The sequence below is a fragment of the Coenobita brevimanus genome, chromosome 82 (assembly GCF_032717465.1).
Source record: "Coenobita brevimanus isolate Jiangsu-jjx chromosome 82, ASM3271746v2, whole genome shotgun sequence".
In the NCBI taxonomy this organism is placed as follows: domain Eukaryota; kingdom Metazoa; phylum Arthropoda; class Malacostraca; order Decapoda; family Coenobitidae; genus Coenobita; species Coenobita brevimanus.
Window position 1 is genome coordinate 4847501 of NC_137035.1, and position 24000 is coordinate 4871500.

At 45.3% G+C, this 24000-nt stretch overlaps 1 protein-coding gene across 1 annotated transcript in view; it reads left to right on the forward strand.

Moving 5' to 3' along the window:
- Positions 1-24000, forward strand: part of LOC145409647 (uncharacterized) — a 207038-nt gene that overhangs the window by 156359 nt on the left and 26679 nt on the right. The window contains exons 4-6 of the mRNA XM_080279998.1: positions 12886-13021; positions 17246-17254; positions 19428-19558. Of these exons, the coding sequence (XP_080136124.1) occupies positions 12886-13021; positions 17246-17254; positions 19428-19558 (276 nt within the window). The remainder of the gene's footprint in view (positions 1-12885; positions 13022-17245; positions 17255-19427; positions 19559-24000) is intronic.

The following is a 24000-nucleotide window of genomic DNA, read 5'->3' on the forward strand; positions in this document are numbered from 1 at the left end:
CTGCTAAGCTCCTCTTCATCATCTTCCTTTACTCTCTCTCTCTCTCTCTCTCCTTTCTTTCTCTCCAATACCCTCCTTTCACTCCACTTTCTCCAATAACCTACTTTTTCCTTTCCTCTCCTATCTCCAATAACCTCATTTCCCTCTCCTCTTCTTCATCATCTATTACCGCTCTCTCCATTTTCTCCTACACTCCTCCCTCTCTCCAGTCTTCTCTCCTCCTCCCCTCCCTCCCTCTAATAACCTCCTCCTCCCCCCTCCAATTCTCCTCCCTGTCTTTTTTTCACTTCCATTTTTTTTTCAATCCCTTCGAAATTACACGCAGAAAATAAAAGACCCGAACCAAAGAAACAAAAGCGAAGCAGAACAAGGGATGGAAAGAGGGGGGAGGGGGAGGGAGAGGGAGAGCGAGAGGGAGAGGGAGGGGGAGGGGGTGGTGGGGTGTGGGGAGGTGTGTGGTGGAATGATGGAATTGTGTGTATTTGGTTGGGTGATGTGTGTGTGTGTGTGTGAGTGTGTGTGTGTGTGTGAGTGTGTGTGTGTGTGTGTGTGTGTGTGTGTGTGTGTGTGTGTGTGTGTGTGTGTGTGTGGAGAGAGAGAGAGAGAGAGAGAGAGAGAGAGAGAGAGAGAGAGAGAAATAAGATGCTCTAAAACACTAGGCTTTCATTTTTTCTTTGCTCTTTTATGAAACCCTAAACTGAAGGGAAAACTCGTAAAAAATATGACCTCTCTCTCTCTCTCTCTCTCACACACACACACACACACACACACACACACACACACACACACACACACACACACACACAGGCAAGCAGACAGACAGACAGACAGACAGACAGAAAGCCAGACCCCCACACACACAGATAGACAGACAGGCAGACACACACACACACACACACACACACACACACACACACACACACACACACACACACACACACACACACACACGAAGACTAAATAAAACACGAAAAAAGCTAAAAAAAATAAATAAAAAAAGCTAATGGTTTTGGGAGATCTGGTAGCCACTTGTAGAGACTAACACCCCTAGAGGCCAACAGGTGACAGGAACAGGACCCTGGGGAGACAGCAGGGAGGGAGGGGAGAAGGGAGAGGAGGGAGGGAGGGAGAGAGAGGGCAGAACGAGAGTGAGGAAAGCAGAGAGGGTTGAGGAGGAGTATGAGAAGGAGGAGGAGGAGGGGGATGGTGATGATGATGATGATGATGATGATGATGATGAGGAGGAGGAGGACGAGAAGGAAATGTGAAGAAAGGAAAGAACAGAGAGAGATTAAAAGCGAGGAAGATGGGAGGGAAAATTCATTGGTAAAAGGGAAGAGAAAAGGGGAGGGGAAAAGAGGAAGGTGTAGGAAAAAGGCAAGGGAAAGAAAATGCCAAAGGGAGCTGACATGAAGGAGGAAATGGGGAAAATTGATGAGGAAGCAGGAAAATGAGAGGAAAAGCAAGGGGAAAAGGGGAAAGCGACGATATAAGAGAGAGGAAGGATAGGGGAAAAGGATGAGAAAAAGGGGAAAGAAGAGGAAAGGGAAGAAGGGAGAGGAAATGGAAATCAAAATGAAAATCAGTGAGGGGAAATGGAGGGAAAAGGAAACGGGAGGGGGAAAAAGGGAGGGGAAAAAGGGAGGGAAGGCAAGAGGGAAAGGGAGAGAAAAGTCAGTAATGTGATTCGATGTATTATTACTGTGACAACGTCCCCTGGAACCCGGAAGTGACAGAACAGAACCCTAGAGAGATGAGAAGGGAGGGAGAAGGGAGGGGGGAGGGGAGGGGAAGGAATGAAATGAGGATAGAAAGCAGGAGAGGAAAGGGGAGAGGAGGGGAAGGGAGGGCATGAAATAAGGATAGAAGGGAAGGGAGGGATGGGAGGAGTAAATGAAACGCTGGAGGGGAGAGGGGGTAGAGAGAGGAGTAGGGGAGGGGAGAGAGGAGGGACACGAGAAGAAAGGAAGAGGGAAGCAGGGGGTAGATGGGGAAGTGAGAGGAGGGGAGGGAGAAGAGACAAGGAGAGGAGGAGGGAAAAGGATGGGAGGGGGGAGAGAAGGAAGGAGAGGGGAAGAGCAGTATGATGGGGAGATAGCGAGAGAGAGAAAGGGAGAGAAAGGGAAGAGAGGGATGACGATGGGGGGAGAGAGGGGACAGGGAAATGGAGGGAAGAGGAAAGAGATGGAATGAAATGGGAGAGGGGGAGAAGGAAAGTGCGGAGAGGGGATTGGAGGGGAAGGGGTTGAAGGGGAGGGGAGAGGTATGGTAGAGGAGGAAAGGTGGGAAAGGGAGGGGTGAGAGGGGGAGAAAGAAAGAGGGGAGATGAAGGAAAGAAGAGACGGGAGGAAGGAGGTAGGAAAGGGAGGTTACCGGAGACAGGAAAGACAGAGAAAAAACGAAGCCACTAAATTCAAGATACTAATAAAAAAAAAAAAATAATAATAATCATCCCCCCCAAAAAAAAAAAAAAAAAAACTCATGGATTCTTCGACCAGGAAAAATTTTGACACAATAGTCTTCAAAATTTGGCCATGTCAGGAAGTACCCAGGCAAAAAAAAAAAAAAAGTAAAAAAAAAAACAAAAAAACTCGCTCACACAATGCCGCTCAGGGACGAATGAGGCTGGTCACCTTCACTTTACATATCGGGAATGTTAGCCTTGCCCCGGGACCCTACGCAAAAAAGGATTGAGTGGTGGATGGATGGACGGAGTAACATAATAAGGTAAAAAACAAAGAGAGAGAGAGAGAGAGAGAGAGAGAGAGAGAGAGAGAGAGAGAGAGAGAGACAGAGACAGAGAGAGAGAGAGAAATAAGCCAAGAAAAAAAACAGGTGAGAAATAAAAAAGAGGAAGCAGATTAGAATTGAGAAAAAGCATGTAAAAGTGAGAGAAAGATGAAGTAAAGGAGAAGTAAAGGAGTGAGTAAGACTGCAGGAGATGAGGTTAAGATGATGGCATTAGGGAGGAAGATGGTGAGGGGAAGAGGATGAGTAGTATTGGTTTTCAAGGGGACGAGGGGAAGGGATGTTGAGTCGAGGAGAGAGAATAATGAAGCGAGGGAATGACTGAGAAGGGCTGGGGGAAGATGTGTAATTGAGTGTTAAGGTGATGAGGTGTTATATATGCACTGTATCTATCTATCTATCTATCTGCCTGTCTATCTATCACCTACCTACCTACCTACCTACCTGTCAATCAATATCTGTCTATCACCTACCTAAACACCTACCTACCTACTTACCTACCTGCCTACCTGTCAATCAATATCTGTCTATCACCTACCTAAACACCTACCTACCTACCTGTCAGTCAATATCTGTCTATCACCTACCTACCTACCTACCTATCTATCTATCTAACTGTCTATCTATCTATCTACATAACAGAGGCAGAAAGAGAGTACTCCACTATTGAAGGAAAAGTGAGTGAAAATGAGAAAACACTGAAAGAAAATAGGAAAGAGAGAATAAAAGAGGTGCTAATTTGGGAGAGAGGAAATTGAGGAGAAGGGGGAATGAAATTAAGATCATGTTTGCATAAGCAGGATGCAGGGGAGAGAGAGAGAGAGAGAGAGAGAGAGAGAGAGAGAGAGAGAGAGAGAGAGAGAGAGAGAGAGAGAGAGAGAGATTGTATAAAAAATATTCGTGACATTACATAAAATAAAAAAACATGTATAATGACAGAGAGAGAGAGAGAGAGAGAGAGAGAGAGAGAGAGAGAGAGAGAGAGAGAGAGAGAGAGAGAGAGTCGTAACTGGGGTAGAAGCAGGCCTGAATACGCCCTGTCATCAGCAGAGGCGGGGGGGGGGGAAGAAGGGGGGGGTAACTGCTATTTTTTTCTGTCTTATTAATGGAGAGAGAGTGAGATGAGAGGGACGGAGCGAGGGGAGAGAGTGGAGGGAGGGAGAGAAGAAGAAGAAGGTGATGGAGAGAGAGGGGAAGAGGGGAGAATGGGGAGGATGGAAGAGAAAGGAGCGGAGGGGGGACAGAGAGGAAGGAGGAAATAGAAAAGAGAGGAACGAGAAAGAGAGAGAGGAGAAGAGAGGAAGGAGGGAGGGAAGAGAAGACAAGAGAGGAAAGAGGAAGGAAGGAGAAGAGAGGAAGGAGGGAGGGAAGAGAAGACAGGAGAGGAAAGAGGGAGGAAGGAGAAGAGAGGAAGGAGGGGGGGGGGAGAGAGGAGAGGAACATCGATAGAAGGAGAAAGGATAATGTAGGGAAGGAGCGAAGAGGATGGAGCGGGTAGGTAGGGGGAGGAAAGGAGAGGAGGGGGGGAGAAGAAAGAGGTGGAGAATTTTTGGAGGAAAAGGAGAAAGAGGAGGTATGGAAGAGGAGGAGGGAAGGAGGTAGGAAGGAGGAGGGGGAACGAAAATCATCATTATCACCATCAATACCATCATCATCATCATTACCATCATTATCATCATCATCATCATTTCCCACCAAGAAAACGAACTTAATTATGAAAAAATATATAAGAAGATAAGACGGAAAATAAATAAAAAATAATAAAAATAAAATAAAAGGCAGCATTTCTTTCCTTTGGCGTCCTAAGAGACATCATCACTTGTTGAGAGAGAGAGAGAGAGAGAGAGAGAGAGAGAGAGAGAGAGAGAGAGAGAGAGAGAGAGAGAGAGAGAGAGAGAGAGAGAGAGAGAGAGAGAGAGAGGCTTCAACTAGAGAACAACTGATACTAAAGACATTTGAGTTACTTTTTACTGTTGTGTCAAGGTCATTCTTATCTCTCTCTATCTATCCCTGTGCTTAACTATCTATCGTATCTGTGTTTCTATGTATGTATGCTTGTATGTTAGGAGAAATACACTGAGGTGGTTTGGACATGTGGAGAGAATGGAGAATGAAAGACTGACTAAGAGGGTGTATGTAGGTGAAGTGGAGGGAGGGAGAGGGAGGGGAAGACCGAGGATGAGGTGGAGGGATGGAGTTGAGAGGTATATGAGGGAGGCGGGAGTGAGCTGGGGGGAGGATAGTCAAATGGCGGGTGACTGAGCGACTTGGAGGCGTTTTGTCTGCGGCCACCCTTTGCGGGATTAGGGCGTCGGGCTAGAGATAGATAGATAGATACTTGTATTATGTTTGTATATGCTTATCCGTTTGTAATTGTTTATTTGTATTTACCCATCTTTCTTCATCTGTTTATCTGAGTCTGTGTTTATATGTATCTCTTTAAGTAGCCGTGTTTATCTACAAATCTATCTATCTGCTTATCTATCTAACTACGAGTATCTCTGTTTATCTCTATCTATCTATCTACGTTTAAGCATATGCATTTATCTATCTACACGCCTGTACTCTTTCTCCCTTAACTTGACCTAAAATTCCCATCCCCTTCTCTTTAATGCCGAGTTGGAACAATAGATTAACACTAGAATATGATGCTAGTCACGAAGAAGTGCTGAGGAAAGGAAGTAGAGCAGTAGTATCTCCAGTCTTTTTGAGGTGTATAATGATTTGCTATAGGACGAAAAACTCCCTCCTGCTCCACTTCCTCCTCCTCCCCCTCCTCTTCCTCCACTTCCTCCTCTTCCTCATCCTCCTCCCCTTCCACCACCACACCACACCACACCACACCACTACCACCACCACAACTACCACCTCCTTCTCCTCCTCCTTCGTAACCACCACCACCACCACCACCACCACCACCATCACAATTACCGCCTCCTTCTCCTCCTCTTCCGTAACCACCACCACCACCACCTCCTTCTCATCATCATCATCATTATCGTCACCGTCTTTCCACACCTAAGGATGGGGTGAGATAAGGCCCAGAAAAAATAAATAAATCAATAAATCCCATAGAAGGGGAAACTAACCAAAACTAGAACTACGGATGTAATAAAGCAGAATAAATAGCTCAGGGACGAGAGCTACGGCACCTTCTATGCTACAATCCCTCTGTCTGTGCCCAGGGGGGTTGTGGTGAAAGGGAGGATAATTAAAGCGAGAGAGAGAGAGAGAGAGAGAGAGAGAGAGAGAGAGAGAGAGAGAGAGAGAGGAAAAGGGATGAAGGAGGAAAGATGGAGAAAATGAAAACGAGAGAGCAAATGAGGGAGGGAAGAGGGAAAAATGAGTGAGGAAAATGAAAGAGAGAGGAGAAATAAGAGAGGAAGATGAAGGAAAGGGAGAGTGAAAGAGAATAGGTGATGGAAAGGCGTAAAATTTGAAAGATAAAATAATAATAATAATAATAATAATAATAATAATTAATAATAAATAATAATAATAATAATAATAATAGTAAAAATAATAATAATGATAATAAAAATTGACGTGGAAAACGAGGAGGATATAATTAAATAAAAGGAAAAATATTTTGAGGTAATGAGGAAGTTAAAAGTATACGAGAAATAGATAAAAAAATGAGAAAGATATAGAGAGATAGATAAAGAGAAATACACAGAGCAGAGATAAATAGACAGAAATAAAGATATGAGAAACGATGATAGTAATAATAATAATAATAGTAGTAGTAGTAGTAGTAGTAGTAGCAGTAGTAGTAGATGCAGAAGTAGTAGTAGTAGTAGTAGTAGTAGTAGTAGTAGTAGTAGTAGTAATAATAATAATAATAATAATAATAATAATAACAGTAATAATAATAATAAAGATGGGTGAGATAAAGCAGAGATAAATGGTGATAAATGAGGGAGATAGAGAGATGTGAGGAAAATAAATATAAATGATAAATGTGACAGAAATAAAGAGAGGAAACAGAGGGCAGAGACCTCACCCATCAACAGCTGTCAGAAGGGAGGGAGGGAGGGAGGGAGAAAGGCAGGGAAGGGAGAGGAAGGAGGAAGGAGAATGACGGAGAGGGAAAGGGAAATGGATGAGAGGGAGGGAGGAAGAGAGAGAGGAGTATGACGGAGGGAAGGAAGGGGATTGAAAGGAGGAAGGGAGGGAAGGAGGAAGGGAGGGAGAAAGAAGTATGATGGAGGGAGGGAATGGGATTGGAAGGAGGGAGGGAGGGAGAGAGGAGTATGACGGAGGGAAGGAAGGGGATTGAAAGGAGGAAGGGAGGGAAGGAGGAAGGGAGGGAGAAAGAAGTATGATGGAGGGAGGGAATGGGATTGGAAGGAGGGAGGGAGGGAGAGAGGAGTATGACGGAGGGAAGGAAGGGGATTGGGAGGAGGGAGGGAATGGGAGAAAGGGAGGGAGGGATGGAGGGGAAGGAGGGAGAAACAAAAGGGAGAGAAGGAGGGGCAACTGGAGGGGAAGGAGTGAGAAACTGAGGGAAGGGAGGGAGAAGGAAGAGGGGAAGGGATGAGAAGGAGAAAAGAAAAAAGAATAAAAGGAGGAGGAGGAGGAGGAGGAGGAGGAGGAGGAGGAGGAGGAGGAGGGGGAGAAGGAGGAGGAAGGAAAAGAAGGAGAAGAAGGAGGCGAGAAACATAAAGTAAAAGAGAAAAGAAGGAAGGAAAAACAAAGGAAGAGGAAGAGGAAGAGGAGGAAGTAGAGGAGCATTATTTACGCCACATGATTGGACTTCGGAAGCAACTACTCTTAAGAGGAGGGATGAAGAGGAGGAGGGGAGGAAGAGGGAGGGAGGAAGAGAGAAAGAGAAGAGGAGGGGAGGAGGAAGGAGGGTGGAAGAAGAGGAAGGGAGGAGGAAGAGGGAGGGAGGAAAAAGAGGTAAAGAGAGAGAGAGAGAGAGAGAGAGGAAAGAAGAAGAAGAAGAGAGAGGAAGTAAGGAGAGGGAGGTGAAAGAAAGGATAGGCAGAGAAAGGGATGGGACAAAAGGAGGGAGAGAGAGAGAGAGAGAGAGAGAGAGAGAGAGAGAGAGAGAGAGAGAGAGAGAGAGAGAGAGAGAGAGAGAGAGCGAGCGGAGTTTTAAAGCTAGGGGGAGGAGGGGGAGAGGAGGTGAATGGTGAGGGAAGAGGAAGGAAAAGGGTGAGGGAGGGGGAGGGAGGGGGCTGAAAGAGGGGTGAGAGATGGGAGGGAGGGGGGGGAGAAAAATGGGGGCATGAAGTGGAAAGAGCGGAATGGACAAAGTTATGATTAATGTTTACACACACACACACACACACACACACACACACACACACACACACACACACACACACGAAGGAAAACCAGAAATGAAATATGTGGACAGAGGCTCAATGGCTTTATGCACTGCTGAGGGAAAAGTTGCCCCTAGAATTATTATACTGTATATATATTATTATTTAGGACTTGATACAGAGTCGTGAAATGTTGACTGACCTTGTGTGTGTGTTTCTCTCCTACACACACACACACACACACACACACACACACACACACACACACACACACACACACACACACACACACACCTGGGTGAAAGGTGGACGCTGGAAAACTTTATTTATGTGAATGCTGGGTGAGTTTGAAAAATGTTCTCTGTCCGTCCGTCCGTCTGTCTGTCTGTCTGTCTGTCTCTCAATGCATAATAAAGGTAGAGCCAGACACAGGTCCATACTCAAGTGCAAAATATCAGCCCCCCCCCTCTCTCTCTCATGCAAAATAAATTACAACTCAGCACGGGGGGGGGGGCTAATGACTCGCAAGTGATGGTATTAAATATCTGAAACAGACAAACCACTCTTTTTTTATTCTTTTTTTTTTTCCTGCCGGGTTTACTTTCGAAAATGAACTTGTTGGAAATGGAAATATAACATCCGTGGAAGATGGTGAGAAATTCGAGAAAGGTGTTATTTTCTGTAAGTGCGTGTGTTGTTAAAAAGCGAGGAAATATATACAGAAAGGTGTGGGAGTTTTAGTTGCATTGATATCTGGATGTATATGTGGAAAATTTTAAAAGACAGGTATATAGAGACACAATATATATGAATGATTTAATGACATACACGCCAGCACGCACGCAAGCACGCACACTCACACACACACTCACACACACACACACACACACACACACACACACACACACACACACACTCGTTGATAGATGGAAAGATACACATACATAGATGGATACCTGGACAGACACAGAAGGACAGGTAAAGGGAGACAGGATGGATAAATACAGACTAATAAATAGACTGATAATTAAATAGATAAAAAAATAGATAAAGCTTACATAACACAGGGCCAGGTATGATTTATGGCTCTCGTCCAATCACCTGGGCTGTGTGACGTCATAGGGGTGGGTCTGGTGGGGTCATTAATTATAATTGTAAATATTATGGGCTAACCAAACGCCCACCTCGCCCACCCCTCTCCGCCCACCCCCACTACAAATGCCTACCTCCTCCCCACCCACCTTCCCCCAGCCTCACCCACCACACCCTCACTATCAATACCTTCTGCTTGTTCAACCTCACAGCCCCCACTATCTTATCCACCATCATCCCACCCCTCATCCACCTACCTCACTCACCTCTCCTCTCCAATCCCCCCATCCACTTCCGCCCCCTTTCTGAATCAGTTTTCCCCACCACAATCCTACCACCACCACACACCCACACCTCACCCTCCCCATTCTCACAAAACCCACATAGGCTACCTTCACCCCTATCCTACCCCCTCCCCACCACCACCATCTCTTTTCCATCCCCCCATCCACCCACCCACCCACCCATTACTACCATACCGCCACACTCACCCCCCACCAACACTCCCCACCACCTACCCCCATTCAACACTACAACATCCACCCATTATTTTAACTTCCCACCCTCTACCACTCTCCACTCCACCCAACCCCAACCCACCTATCCACCCTTCCCCCGTACACACACACACACACACACACACACACACACACACACACACACACACACGGAATAATTATCAATGCGTCCAGTACTCTTGAATTATGCTTTTTTTTTATACGTGATGATGGAGAGACTGCCGAACCGCTGTGATTAATTTGTGTTTGTGGGGGGGGAGATTGAATGAATGTGTGTGTGTGTGTGTGTGTGAAAGGCACTGTGTGTTAAATGTGTATCTAAATATGTATATTTGAATGTATGTGTATGTATGTATGTGTACATAAAAAAGCAGGGTGTTTATATATATATATATATATATATATATATATATATATATATATATATATATATGTGTGTGTGTGTGTGTGTGTGTGTATGTGTGTGTGTGTGTGTGTGTGTGTGTGTGTGTGTGTGTGTGTGTGTGTGTGTGTGTGTGCATAAAATTGCTGATGCTTAGGATTGTGTACGCGTGCTTCTTCATATACAGATAGGTGTGTATGTATGTATGTTGATGTGGATGTGTATGTCTGTGTATGTGGATGTGTATGTCTGTGTATGTGGATGTGTATGTCTATGTGGATGTGTAGGTATGTGTGTGTACGCATGTGTATGTATTAATTAAATAGCTGAGTACAATGGGGAGGATGGAAATAAATTTTTGTGTGCATTGTATTTAATTGAAGTGTAATTTCTGGCTTCAAAACACGAGAGAGAGAGAGAGAGAGAGAGAGAGAGAGAGAGAGAGAGAGAGAGAGAGAGAGAGAGAGTCCTTTGCCAGTAGATGAAATGATTGATAAACAGATAAATAGACAGAGAGATAGATAGGAGAGAGAGAGAGAGAGAGAGAGAGAGAGAGAGAGAGAGAGAGAAATAATTGCAATGTTCTCGTCTTCAACATTTATTCAATTTCTGCAACATGATTTTCTCTTTTTTTTTTTTTTTTTCAATATTTTTAGCTCAATATAAAATTCCCGTTAACACCTTCAGTTTCCAATATTATATTTTTGCACTTTTTCGTGACTATTTTTTATTCATTCTCTTTTTCTCTTCCTGTCTGTCTGTCTATCTTTATCTATCTACCTATGTCTATTTGTCTATCGATCTGCCTATCTATCAGCCTATCTATCCTTCCATCTATCTACCTATGTATCCATCTATGTAACCATCTGTCTATCTATCTGTTGGCAAATCTCTCTCTCTCTCTCTCTCTCTCTCTCTTTCCTATAGAGTGAATTTTCTCAGCAACACCAACCTCAGTACATAATCCACTCTCCTTTATTTTCAACATTATTATTAAGAATGGCATTATGGAGAGGGGAAAAATAATGGAAAGAGGGGAAAGAGGAAGAGGGTGAAGGGAAGGAGGAAGAGGGGAAAGAGGAAGAGGGAAGAATGAAAAGAGGGGAAAGAGGAAGAGGGAAGAATAGAATGAGAGGAAAGAGGAAGAGGGAAGACTGAAGAGAGGAAAGAGGAAGAGGGAAGACTGAAGAGAGGAAAGGGGAAGAGGGAAGATTGAAGAGGGGAAAGAGGAAGAGGGAAGAATGAAAAGGGGGGGAAAGAGGAAGAGGGAAGAATGAAAAGGAAAGCCGGAGGAAAGAAAAGAGGAAGAGAAGTGAGTTGGATTGAGAGTCAAGAGAAAGGATGTGAAGAGGAGGGAAAAGACAGAGGTAGGGAGGGAAGAGAAGGGAAAGGGAGAGGAAGGAAGGAAGGAAAGGGAAGAGGAGGGAAGGGAAAGGAAGGGAAAGGAAGGGAAGGGAAAGGAAGGGAAGGGAAAGGAAGGGAAGGGAAGGGAAGGGAAGGGAAATGAAGGGGAAGGAAGGAAAGGGAAGAGGAGGGAAGTAAAGCGCACTAACCAAAGGGGAAGCGAAAAAAGAAGAAGCTGAGTATGAGGGAAGCAGAGATAAAAAAATAACAAAACCAAGAAAAGACAACAAAAACAAAGTGTATAAGGATTGAAAGTGAGTGAAATGAAAGTGAAATGAAGTGGTAATAAGCTCTTCATCTCCTCTGCCAATACACTCCATTATATTTCGGAGTGAGAGGCGGGAAATAACAGAGTAATTATGTGCAGAATTATACGTGCAAGCTTTGGTATAATTAAATTGGGATTATATTTAGAGACAGTGTTGGGATGAGGATTAGGATTATTCACACACACAGGCATGGAGATACGTACACACACACACACACACACACACACACACACACACACACACACACACACACACACACACATTTAATACACAGCATCCAGACACACTGATATATAAGCATTGAGATTATACAATTTCCATGAAGGCACATATAACTGAAACTGAAACACAGACACACACAGACACACACACACACACACACACACACACATGCATCAGTGATATATATATATATTTTTTTCTCTCTCTCTCTCCGGCATAATCACACCTGACAAGCCTATTTCAGCCTCTCACTAACTTTCCTTAACTCTCTCTCTCTTTCTCTCCTATCCCTGATTCATCCCTTAACATCATCCTCTTCCTATTTATTCCATCAGCTTTAAATTTGCCCTTATTTTCCAGCTGCACTATCCCTCAATATATTTTCACCCTCTTATACTCTGCTCAAACTTGCCCTAACACCTCCTAACTCTCCCCAACTTTCCTAACACCGACTAACTCTCCGAAATTGTCCTCAAACTTGCCAAACGCCTCTTCTGGGGAGAGTCGTAACAAAACACAAGGCTTGTATCTTGCGGGAAAGAGTTCAGATGTTCCCTTCTTGCAACATCCCTTAAACTCGCTCACACTCTCCTTCACATCGCTTAACGCTTCTCAGCCTCCCCTAAAACCATCCAATTTTTCTCTCATTCTTCTTAAAAATCTTTCTTCAGACTCTCCTTCAGGCTGACTATTTAAAAGTGTCCTCACTCTCTCCTAACCTCTCCAAAGCTTTCTAACTCTCCTGAAACTCCCCCTAACAGCCATCTAACTCTCCATACCTCTCCCTTACCACCTCTAACACTCCCTAACAACCTCTAACTCTCCCTAATCAACCCCTAACTATCCCCTACCACTCCCTAACAACCACCTAACTCTCCATAACAACTTCTAACTCTCCTTAAGCACACCAACCATTCCCTAACAACCACCTAACTCAATCTAACAGCTCCTAACTCTCCCTAACTCTCCTTCTACAGGCAGCTAAGTCGGGTCTGACGCAAGTAGAGTTACAGGACGTGCAGCTCTCCTCGTCAGGCCAGTACCGGTGTGAGGTGGTGGCCGAGGCGCCGACATTCAACACAGACGTGATGGCCGCCAATATGACCATTTTAGGTGAGTGACCCCTCCAGGCACCGCTTACATCCCGTTTTCTTTCCACAGTAATACCGTTTTTCTTTCCACATACGTAGTTAATTTTGTCTTCTTTCCAGAGAGAGAGAGAGAGAGAGAGAGAGAGAGAGAGGAAATATGGAACGCAACGAGGAAGATAGGGAAGGATTGAAAATAAGGAAGGAATGAGAAGCAAGATAGTAAAGGAGGAAGGAATGAGACGTAGGAATGAAGGAGAAAGAATGAGAGCAAGGATGGAGAATGAAGGAAGAAGAATAGAGAAGGAAGGAAGGAGAGGAAGACGGGGGAGACTAAGAAAGAAAAAGACGAAGAAGAAAGAAATGGTAAGGAAGGAAGGGGAAGGATGGAAGGACAGAGAAATGCATCAATAAAGAGTTGAAAATAAAGGAATATGAATAGAATGAGTAAGGAAAAGGGGGAAAAATAAAGGGGAAATAAAGGAAAAGGTGATATGAAGCGCTAAGAAGGAAAGAAGAGGAAGAAAATTGAAGAAAAAGGGGACAGACACAGACGTGAAAAAGATGGGTGATGAAGGAAGATGTGTGTGTGTGTGTGTGTGTGTGTGTGTGTGTGTGTGTGTGTGTGTGTGAGAGAGAGAGAGAGAGAGAGAGAGAGAGAGAGAGAGAGAGAGAGAGAGAGTAGGGGACTTGCTAGAGATTAACGAAAGAGGGCGGAAGCAAGGGAAGAGGGAGAGTGGATGAGAGGAGCTAGGAGACGAAAATAAAGTGTGCTTGAGAAAGATGGAAGGGAAGGGAAGGGAAGGGAAGGGAAGGGAAGGGAAAGGAAGGGAAGGGAAGAGAAGAAAAGGGAACGGAGAGAAAGGGATAAGAAGAGAATGAATAGGAAGGGAAGGGAAGGGTAGGGAAGGGAAGGAAAGGGAAGGGAAGGGAAAGGAAGAAAAGGGAAGGGAAGGGAAGGGAATTGAAATGAAGGGAAGGGAAGGGAAGGGATGGGAAACGAAAGGAAAGGATAAGAAGGGAAAGAATAGGAAGGGAAGGGTAGGGAAGGGTAGGGAAGGGAAGGGAAGGGAAGGGAAGGGAAAGGATTGAATAGGAAGGGAAAGGAAATGATGGAAAGGAAAGGAAAGGGAAGTGAAGTGATGTGAAGTGAAAGGAATGGAAGGGAATGCCAGGGACGGGAATGAAAGGAGACAAGGTAAAAAAAAAAAAAGTGTGTGAGATGAGATGAGACGAGATGAGAGGAGAGCAGGAAGCGGAGGGGAAAGAAGAGAAGAAAAAAGAAGGGATGAGAAGAAAGAAGAGGAGAGGAGGGGAAAGGAGAGGAGAGGAGAGAAGAGGAGGGGAAAGAAGAGAAAGAGAAGAGAGGAGAGGAGAGGTGAGGCGAAATGAGAGCTATAAACAAATATTAGGTCAGGATATTTTTTATAACTTTCGTTCTCATTTTTAAGATTCCATTTTCTTTATAATACTCACTCTCTCTCTCTCTCTCTCTCTTCCTCATCATCTTTCCCTACGCCCTCTTCTCCCTCTCCTCTCTCTTCATCCTCAATCTTAATCCCATGACTCTCTCTCTCTCTCTCTCTCTCTCTCTCGTGTTCACCTCACTTCTTGACATATTTTCTTTCATTTCTCTTTCCTTGTCCCTCTCATTCCTCTTTCCATTTCATTTCCTTTCTCCTTATATTTTTCATTTACTCTCTCTCTCTCTCTCTTCGTCTCCTCTTAACATTTCTTCATATATATTTCCTCCCTTTCCTCTCTACTTATTTTTTCCCTTCTGTCCTGCATTTTCCTCCCCACTCCCCTCCTCTCCTCTCTCCTCTTTTCTTCCCTCCCCTCCCTTCTCTACTTCTCTGCTTCATCACCTCTCCTCCTCTATTTCCTCTTCCCTTTACTCTCTTCCTCTCCTCTCTTCTCTTCTCTTCTCCTCTCTCTCTCTCCCCACTCCTCCAAGCATCACCACCACAATTACCTCCATTTCTCTGGCCTCAAGGTGTGCACTGGGCCGTTCTCTCTCTCTCTCTCTCTCTCTCACCACCCATCCATCCATTCTCTCATCTCACATACACTCATCCAACCTACACATTTCCCTCTTACCTCTGTCTGTCTGTGTGTCTTACTTTCTCTCTCTCTCTCCCTGTCTCTCTTCTCTCCACCCCTCACTCCCTCCATTCTCCTTCTCTCCCTCGCTTCATTCCCTTACCCAATTTCCTTTCTCTCCCTCCCTTCCTTCCCTTTCCCATTTGTCTCCTGTCCTTCCTTCCCTTCTCCCTTCTCTCTCACCCCCTACTACTCTCCCTTCGCTCACCTCTCCGTTCCTTCCCTTCCCTCTCTCATTCGCCTCCTCTCCTTCCATCCCTCCCTTTTCCCTTCCCTCCAACGCTCCTTTTCCTCTCGTACTCTCCCTTTCATTTTCCTCTCCCATCTCTGTTCCCTCTCCTACTCTCCCTCCCTTCCCTCCCGCCCTCCCTCCCGTCTCTCTCTCCTCCCTTCCCTCTCCGTTCCCTCCCGCCCTCCCTCCCGTCTCTCCCTCCTCCCTTCTCCTCCCCCAGTACTTATCATACAGGTACAAATGATGGCCCATCCCCCGTGGACCGAGGACAGGTGCAGTGGCCGTGTTGGACCGGACAGGGATACGAACCCGGGTCCATTAAGTCCAGAGTGTGCTTCATTGTGCGTCATTATCTCGCTTGCCCGTGGACAGACCCCCCCCACTCCCCCCCTTGGCTCCTTCCTTCCCTCTTACCTACTATCCTCCCCTACTGACCCCCCCCACTCCCTCCCTTGGCTCCTTCCCCAACCTTCCCTCCCTCTTTCCTACTACCCTTCCCTGCTGCCCCCCCTTCTCCTCCCCTGTCGTTTCCTTACCCTTCTCTCCTCTCCCTCCCCTTTTCTCTTCCCCCTTTTATCTTCATTTCTCCTCCTCCCCTCATCACTCTCTCCCCTATCCTCTTCGCCCCCCACTGTCCCCCATTCCCACCCTCTTTTCCTCATGATCCCCACTTTGCCCTTCGCCTTCCCCCTGTCTACATCGCCCCACCTTCTCCCTTTCTTCTCTTTCTCCCTTTCCCTTGTCGTTCTCCTGCCCACCCTGTCGCCCCCTCCCCTCCCCCACTGCACCCCATCACTCTCCCCCTCTCATCCCCTTACCCTCTCTAAAATTCAACTATTTTCATGTTAATATCATTCACAAACATCACATACATTCTCTCTACAGTCACACCAGCAGCCTAACACCTTTTCCTAAGCGAATAATTTTGTTTTATATCTTGCTCTTCTCTTCTGTGTTACATAAATCCTTCCAGTATCGCCACACTCTGCATAATGAATATACACAGGGATATTAACCACCCATATCCAAAAATAAATCGCTAAGGAGGAGGTGTTAGGGAGCTTCTTTAACCGACGTGAATACCGTCCTTAGACTGACCTTGGACACACACACACACACACACACACACACACACACACACACACACACACACACACACACACACACACAAGGGCCTCCACAGTTATCCTTGCTCTCCATCACGCCTCTTACCCACATCCATGCCTAACCTTGCACAAACCATGATTCCACACACACACACACACACACACACACACACACACACACACACACACACACACACACACACACACACACACTACACTTAACTTACATTCTGTTCTCCTCATTTTCTACTTTATTATGTTCTGTTCTTATTCCTTCTCTCTCTCTCTCTCTCTCTCTCTCTCTCTCTCTACCAACGCAACGGGAGATCTCGACTTTAAGGCAAGTTTCGGCTCATTTGAAGCTTACGTAGCCTCTCTCTCCCTTATTACCTGTGGACGATTCGGCACTAATGAAAACTCGGCTCTGCTTTTAGGTAACCTTAAATCCCTTCACCCTTTTAGGTAATATTAAATCCCTTCACCCTATTAGGTAATATTAAATCCCTTCACCCTTTTAGGTAATATTAAATCCTTTCACCTTACTGCTTAAAGTATGATGCAGGATTTTTTTTTATATTTATCTTTCGGCACTGTCCCGGATCAAGCAGTGCGGCGTCCACCCGGGATACAAACCTCCCCATATTTCCCTGCATCTCGCCGTGGGAAGGACCCTGCTCCGACCCTGGTGAGGCGCTGTCTACCACATGTGGACGCCGGATCCCTACACGATGTATGTACTGTACTGTACCTGTAGGACGGGCCCCACATAATAGTTACTTGCCTGTGGTCGACGGGTCCGCTCGGGCAGACACACCAGGTTAAACAACAACACCCCACGTCCTTTAATTAACACCATAAACCACGCTTGCAGTAATTTTAGGGCGGAAATTCTAGAGTGGAAAATTTGGGGGATGAAATTTTAGGGGGGAAATTTTGGAGGTGGAAATTTTAGGGTGGAGATTTTAGTGGAAAGTTTTTAGGGTGGAAATTTTAGGGCGAAAAATTTAGGTATAAATTTTAGGACGAAAATTTTAGGGCAAGAATTTAGGGTGGAAATTATGGGGGGAAATTTTTAGGAGGGAGATTTAGAGCGAAAATTTTAGGGATCCCGTGTAATCTATCTGAAAGTCCGAAGTGAACAGGGAGAGAGAGAGAGAGAGAGAGAGAGAGAGAGAGAGAGAGAGAGAGAGAGAGAGAGAGAGAGAGTTATTTCCTTTTTTCCAGCGCTGATTAAAGCTAATTTTCTCTCAGTACCCTTGAGAGAGAGTTACTACATTTTGCTCTCTCTTTAATTTGCTCTCTTTCAGTTACTCGCTTTTTTATTTTCTATTTCTCTTGCATTTCCTTTCTCTCGTATTAATAATTCTGTCTGTCTGTGTGTCTCTCTCTGTTTCCATCTCATATTCTTTCTTTCCACTCTCAACTTCACTTCCCCCCCCCCTCTCTCTCTCTCTCTCTCTCTCCCCCCCCACCAATTAGAGCGATAAGCATAGTTATTCCTTTGATGCAGCTGCCGTGTTATCAGATTAGATAAGTTTACAGTACCTTTGGGAACTTCAGAATGAGAGGTTTTAATGTTCATCATCATCATCATCATCATCATCACCACCACCACCATCTCTACCACCACCACCATCCTCCTCCTCACCACCACCACCACCATCATCTTCCTCCTCACCACGACCACCACCGCCACCAACAACAACACCACCATCCTCCTCCTCCTCCTCCTCACCACCACCTTCCTCCTCCTCCTCCTCCTCACCACCACCATCACCACCAGCACCACATCATCATCATCATCACACTCACCTTATCACTTCCGCTGCGGTGGGTTTCTCTGGCCTAAATAAAAGAGTCTGTCCTTACCTGAAATAAAAGAAAGAATTATTAATAAAGAGCTAAATAATTGAGAATATATTTACTTCCTCCAGTATGTATGTATGTATGTATGTGTGTATGAATGTATGAGCGGGTGTCTTTATGTATATGCTTTTTATGTATGTATGTAATTTTTATGTATGTATGTAATTTTTATATATGTATGTACGCATGTATGTTTGAATGTATGTATGTATGTATGTGTGTAATTTTTATGTATGTGCATGTCTGTATGTATGTATGTATGTATGTATGCACTTTTGAACTGTTCGTTTCTACAGTATATTTATGCTTATGATGATTATGATGATGATAACGATGATGATGGTGGTGGTGATGACGATGACAATGATGATGAGGATCAGGATGATAATGACGATAACGATGAGGATGACGATAAAGATACTGACTTAAAACATGACTTCCGGGTATTGAGCGAGGGCGGAAGTCAAAATTTAAACTCTCGATGCGGTGAAGAAATCTTGACCCAGCCCAAGGCATCTTAAGGAGTATTTTGCCTTCTCCACCGTGACCTTACTTTGCCTTTCATTTTGCAAGCCAATCTCGTGAAGTCTCCTATCCCTGTCTTATTATTGGACGCCTTCACGTGGTGACACCGATATAACCAGGCGGCTCCACTGCCTGGTTATACAAACGTCCCTCAACTCCCTCACTATCCCCCGAAAAGAGGATGGTGGACGGCAGGAGAAGGATAACTTTAGCTTGCAGTCCACCGGGATCACGTTTCAGATAAGCCTGGAGCCAAAAGAAGAAGAAGAAGAGGAGGAGGAGGAGGAGGAGGAGGAGAACAACAACAACAGCTGCTACTACTACTACTACTACTACTACTATTACTACTACTACTACTAAACAACAAGAACTACCACCACCACTACTACTATTACTCTATTTTATCCCAGCAAATTAAATCTACGTCATACATCTATCTCTCCCTTACAGACAACAAGAGGGGGCCCAAAATGACGAATGAAACTCTGTCTTTCTCTATCAATCTTCCTCAATCAATCAATCAGTCTATCTACCTACCTACCTACTTATCTATCTACCTACTCATCTATCTATCTAATACATCTATCTCTCCCCTACAGACAACAAGAGGGGGCCCAAAGTGACAGGCATCAAACCGTCCTATAGAGATGGCGAAACTGTCACTCTCAACTGCACTTCACATCGCTCCCAGCCCCCTGCCATCCTTACCTGGACTAGTGGAGGACATGAGGTGAGTGAAGGGGTGGAGGAAAAGTGGAGGGAAGTGGAGGTGAGAGAGAGGGGGGAAGGAGTAGAAAAAATGGGAGTGTGTGGGTGGGTGGCGAGAGGGAAGTGGAGAGAAGGAGGGAAATGGAAGAGAGGGAAGGGGAGGGAGGAGGAGTAGGGAGAATAAGGGTGTGTGGCAGGGTGGGGAGATTAATGGAAAATATCAGTTGGACTGGGTGAGGAGGAGGAAAGTGGAGGGAAGGAGGAAAGTGGAGAGAGAGAGAGAGAGAGAGAGAGAGAGAGAGAGAGAGAGAGAGAGAGAGAGAGAGAGAGAGGGTGGGAAAGAGGAAGAAGGAAAAATGGGAGGAAGAGGAGGAAGCAGGAAAAAGTGATGAAAGAGAAAATGAATAAGAAACAAGAAGTAAAACAAAGAAAAATAAAAGAAACGAAAGTTAGGGATGTAGAGGGATGCAGAGAGGGAAGGAGAGGAATGGATGAGGATGAGGATGTGGAGAAGAGAACTGAGGTGAAAGGGGAAAAGAAGAAGAAACCAAAGACAATAACAAAAGAAAAATTAGTCTGGGTTGTAAAGGGGAAGGGAGAAGGAGGGGGAGAAAGGGAGGAAGAGGAAGAGGGGAGATAGAGAGGAGAGGAGGACGAAGAGGGGATGGAGGGAGGAAAGGAGGAGGAAGGGGTAGAGGGAGAAAGAGAAAATAGGAAAACATAAGACAAGGAATAAAGGAAAATGAAAGATTGGTAAAGAAAGAGGAGATTGGAAGAGGGAGAGGAGCAGGAGGAGGAGGAGGAGGAGGAGGAAGGGGAGGAGGAGGAGGGGGAGGAGGCGTGATAGAGAGAAAAGGATAAGACACAAAGGAAGATTAAAGTCAGAGGTAAAGGGATTGAGAGAGAGAGAGAGAGAGAGAGAGAGAGAGAGAGAGAGAGAGAGAGAGAGAGAGAGAGAGAAGTGGAGCATAAGATAAAGTAGAAAGAGGTAAAAGTTAGAAGAGGAAAAAAATACTGTGATGGAGAGAAAAGATGGAGGGAGAGAGAAGGAAGGAGATAAAACAGAATAATGGAGGGGAGAGGAGAAAGACGAGGTGATAACGGGAGGAGGAGGAGGAGGAGGAGGAGGAGGAGGAGGAGGAGGAGGAGAAGGAGGAGGAGGAGGAGGGGGAGGAGAAGGAGGAGAGTTGATAGACTGCCATTCTGAAACGTCCTGAACAGATAGATAGATAGATAGATAGATAGATAGATAGATAGAGAGAGAGAGAGAGAGAGAGAGAGAGAGAGAGAGAGAGAGAGAGAAAATGTGATGAGGAACGTGTGAAGAAAGGTCATGAAAGGAATTATGAACGGCTTGGAGGAGGAGGAGGAGGAGGAGGAGGAGGAGGAGGAGGAGGAGGTGGAGAAGGAGGAGGAGGAGGAGGAGGAGGTGGAGAAGGAGGAGGAGGAGGAGGAGGAGGATTACACAGGATTACACAGGAAAGCAAACAGCAACAGACCTTATGGTCCTTTCGAGGCTGCTTGTTAGAGAAAACTATGACTACAAGATCTAACTCTACATGTTGAAGGATAAGGATAGTAAAGCAAGAAGGCTTCCCCCACCACCAAACCCTCCAGGAAAAAGTGAGAAAAACCACCATGCAGCATGGAAAAACTGACATGGAAATTTTATAGGAAACACTGGAAAGGAAAAGTCACATTCTATAATACTTTATCTATAAGCTACCCGATAGAGTAACCTGAAAGAGAAAGCAAACAAATAAAATAATAGTTACGGCATGACATTATAAACCGGTTACATTGAGTTAATGGGAAGTCTGTGGACATAACGTGGAAGCTACACACTGCACAGTGTGGATGTTTAGGGGTGGTGCGGCAGCCTTGCCTGGCGCTTTTAAGGTAGGCAGCAGTCAATCAGGCAATAGCTCCGTTTGCTCCACTGAGACAAGGAACTCTCCCATGTGGGACAAGTACACAAGTTTCATCCTGAAGCAGTGACCCCTGGTACATTAAAAAAATCCCGATGGTGGTCACTTGACTAACAGGGACCCTCAGTTATCCACAGCCCATCACAAGTCGATAGTAAGAGTAGTGACCGTTAACTCAGGGTTATCTGTGCAGATCTTAATCTGTGCTTATATTGCCTTCTTTGCACTGGGGAGATTGAAAAGTATATAGGACGGGTGTCTTAGATAAAAGGGGACTGCACAGTGCACAGTGTGGATGTGCAATGCACAGAGTGGATGTTTAGGGGTGGTGCGGCAACCTTCCCTGGCGCTTTTAAGGTAGGCAGCAGTCAATCAGGCAATAGCTCCGTTCACTCCACTGAGACAAGGAACTCTCCCATATGGGACAGTACACAAGTTTCATCCTGAAGCAGTGACCCCTGGTACATTAAAAAAATCCCGATGGTGGTCACTTGACTAACAGGGACCCTCAGTGATCCACATCCCATCACAGGTCGAAAGTAAAAGTAGTGACCGTTAACTCAGGGTTATCTGTGCAGATCCTAATCTGTGCTTACTGTATATTACCTCATTTGCTTTGGGTAAATCTAAAAACGTATAATGACGTGACGTGACGCTATGTTAAGTTTACGGGGTGTCCTGTAGACACGAGGGGACTGCACAGTGTGGATGTTTAGGAGTGGTGCGGTAGCCTTGCCTGGCGCTTTTAAGGTAGGCAGCAGTCAATCAGGCAATAGCTCCGTTCACTCCACTGAGACAGGGAACTCTCCCATATGGGACAAGTACACAAGTTTCATCCTGAAGCAGTGACCCCTGGTACATTAAAAAAATCCCGATGGTGGTCACTTGACTAACATGGACCCTCAGTGATCCACAGCCCATCACAGGTCGAAAGTAAGAGTAGTGACCGTTAACTCAGGGTTATCTGTGCAGATCCTAATCTGTGCTTATATTGCTTTGTTTGCACCGAATAAATTGAAAATGTATAATATCGTGACGCAACACTATGTACGGGTACATTGTTTACGGGGTGTCTTGTAGACTAAAGGGGCATGAACGTACAAGGAGGTGGAGAAGGAGGAGGAGGAGGAGGAGGAGGAGGAGGAGGAGACGAATGAAAGAAATGAAAGTGGAAAGAATATAAGAAGGAAAAACTTTGGGGATATTATAAATGAATAGGGAACCAAAGGAGATAGGTGAAAAGAGAAGAAAAGCGAAAGTGTAAGAGAAGATAAGAGAAAGAACAGACGGAGAAGCTGAGGTAAATGTTAATAAAGTGGAGGAGAAAAAAATGACACTCTGAAATAACTTAAAAGAAAATGTGAGAGAGAGCAGAGAAATAAAATTTGATGGAGATGCTGAGGTATGTTGAAAGTGAGTGGGAGAGAAAAGAAGAAATCAACAAAGAGAGTCTGAGGAAATCTGAAAGAAAATGTGAGAGAAGAGGAAAGGAGAAAAAGGGAGGGAAGATGAGGTAACCAAGAAAAATCTGTGATGAAAACAGTAGAGAAATGTGGAAGTCAAATTAAGAGTATTTCACTGTTTCGACAGAGGCTAAACTCTACCAATATGTTCCGAAATGTGGCGTTTGCAAAGAATGGAAAAATAAAGCAGTAAAAACCATTCCCTTCTATTAGAAAAAAACGCATAATTAAACAGAAAAACAAAGGAAAAAGGTGGAAGAGATAGTGAAAAAATAGGAGAATGGAGAGGATATGTAATACTATGATTAAAAAAAAGGGCGAGGTTAAACTTAATTTTTCGCAACGAGGGGCTCAAGGCATGAAGGTGCACGGGCGCAGGAGATAGTGAAACGTGGGTAGCAATGTCCTTAGGGTTTACGAGCCGACGCATCGCCACCCCGCTCTTAGCCAAGCCTCTCCACCTCTCTTGATCCCCTCGCAGCAAGCAGTATTAAGGCGCCTTCCGACCTCATAATTTTTACCTTCTGCGCCTCCCTCGCTAGCAGGGAGGGTATATTTAGGAGGGGCAAGGGAGAAGAATGGAGATTGAACGAGATATTTCGCTAAGGGGGAGAGAGAGAGAGAGAAGCAGCTCGGTTAGACGCTCCGAGGGAAAGTCTGTGAAATGTAGGATATGTTGTCAGCCTACCATCCTTCCCCCCACCCCGCACACCTACTCCCACACTCCTACATCCTTCCCCCCACCCCGCACACCTACTCCCACACTCCTACATCCTTCCCAGTCCCCCTGAACCTCCCCAATTCCCCTACACCTTCCCTAACCATCCCCAAGCCTACCCACACATTACACTTCCACAAACTGCCCCTATACCTCCCCACACTTCCCGTACACCTCCCCACACTCCCCCACACCTTCCCACACTCTCATCACACTCCCTTACGCATACCCCAAACCTCCCAACACTCCCCTTACACCTCACACTTATCCCACAACTCCCCACGCTCCCAAACCATCTCCAGTCCCCTTCACCTCCACACACCCCTACCCCTCCCCCAAAACTCCTCGCACTTCC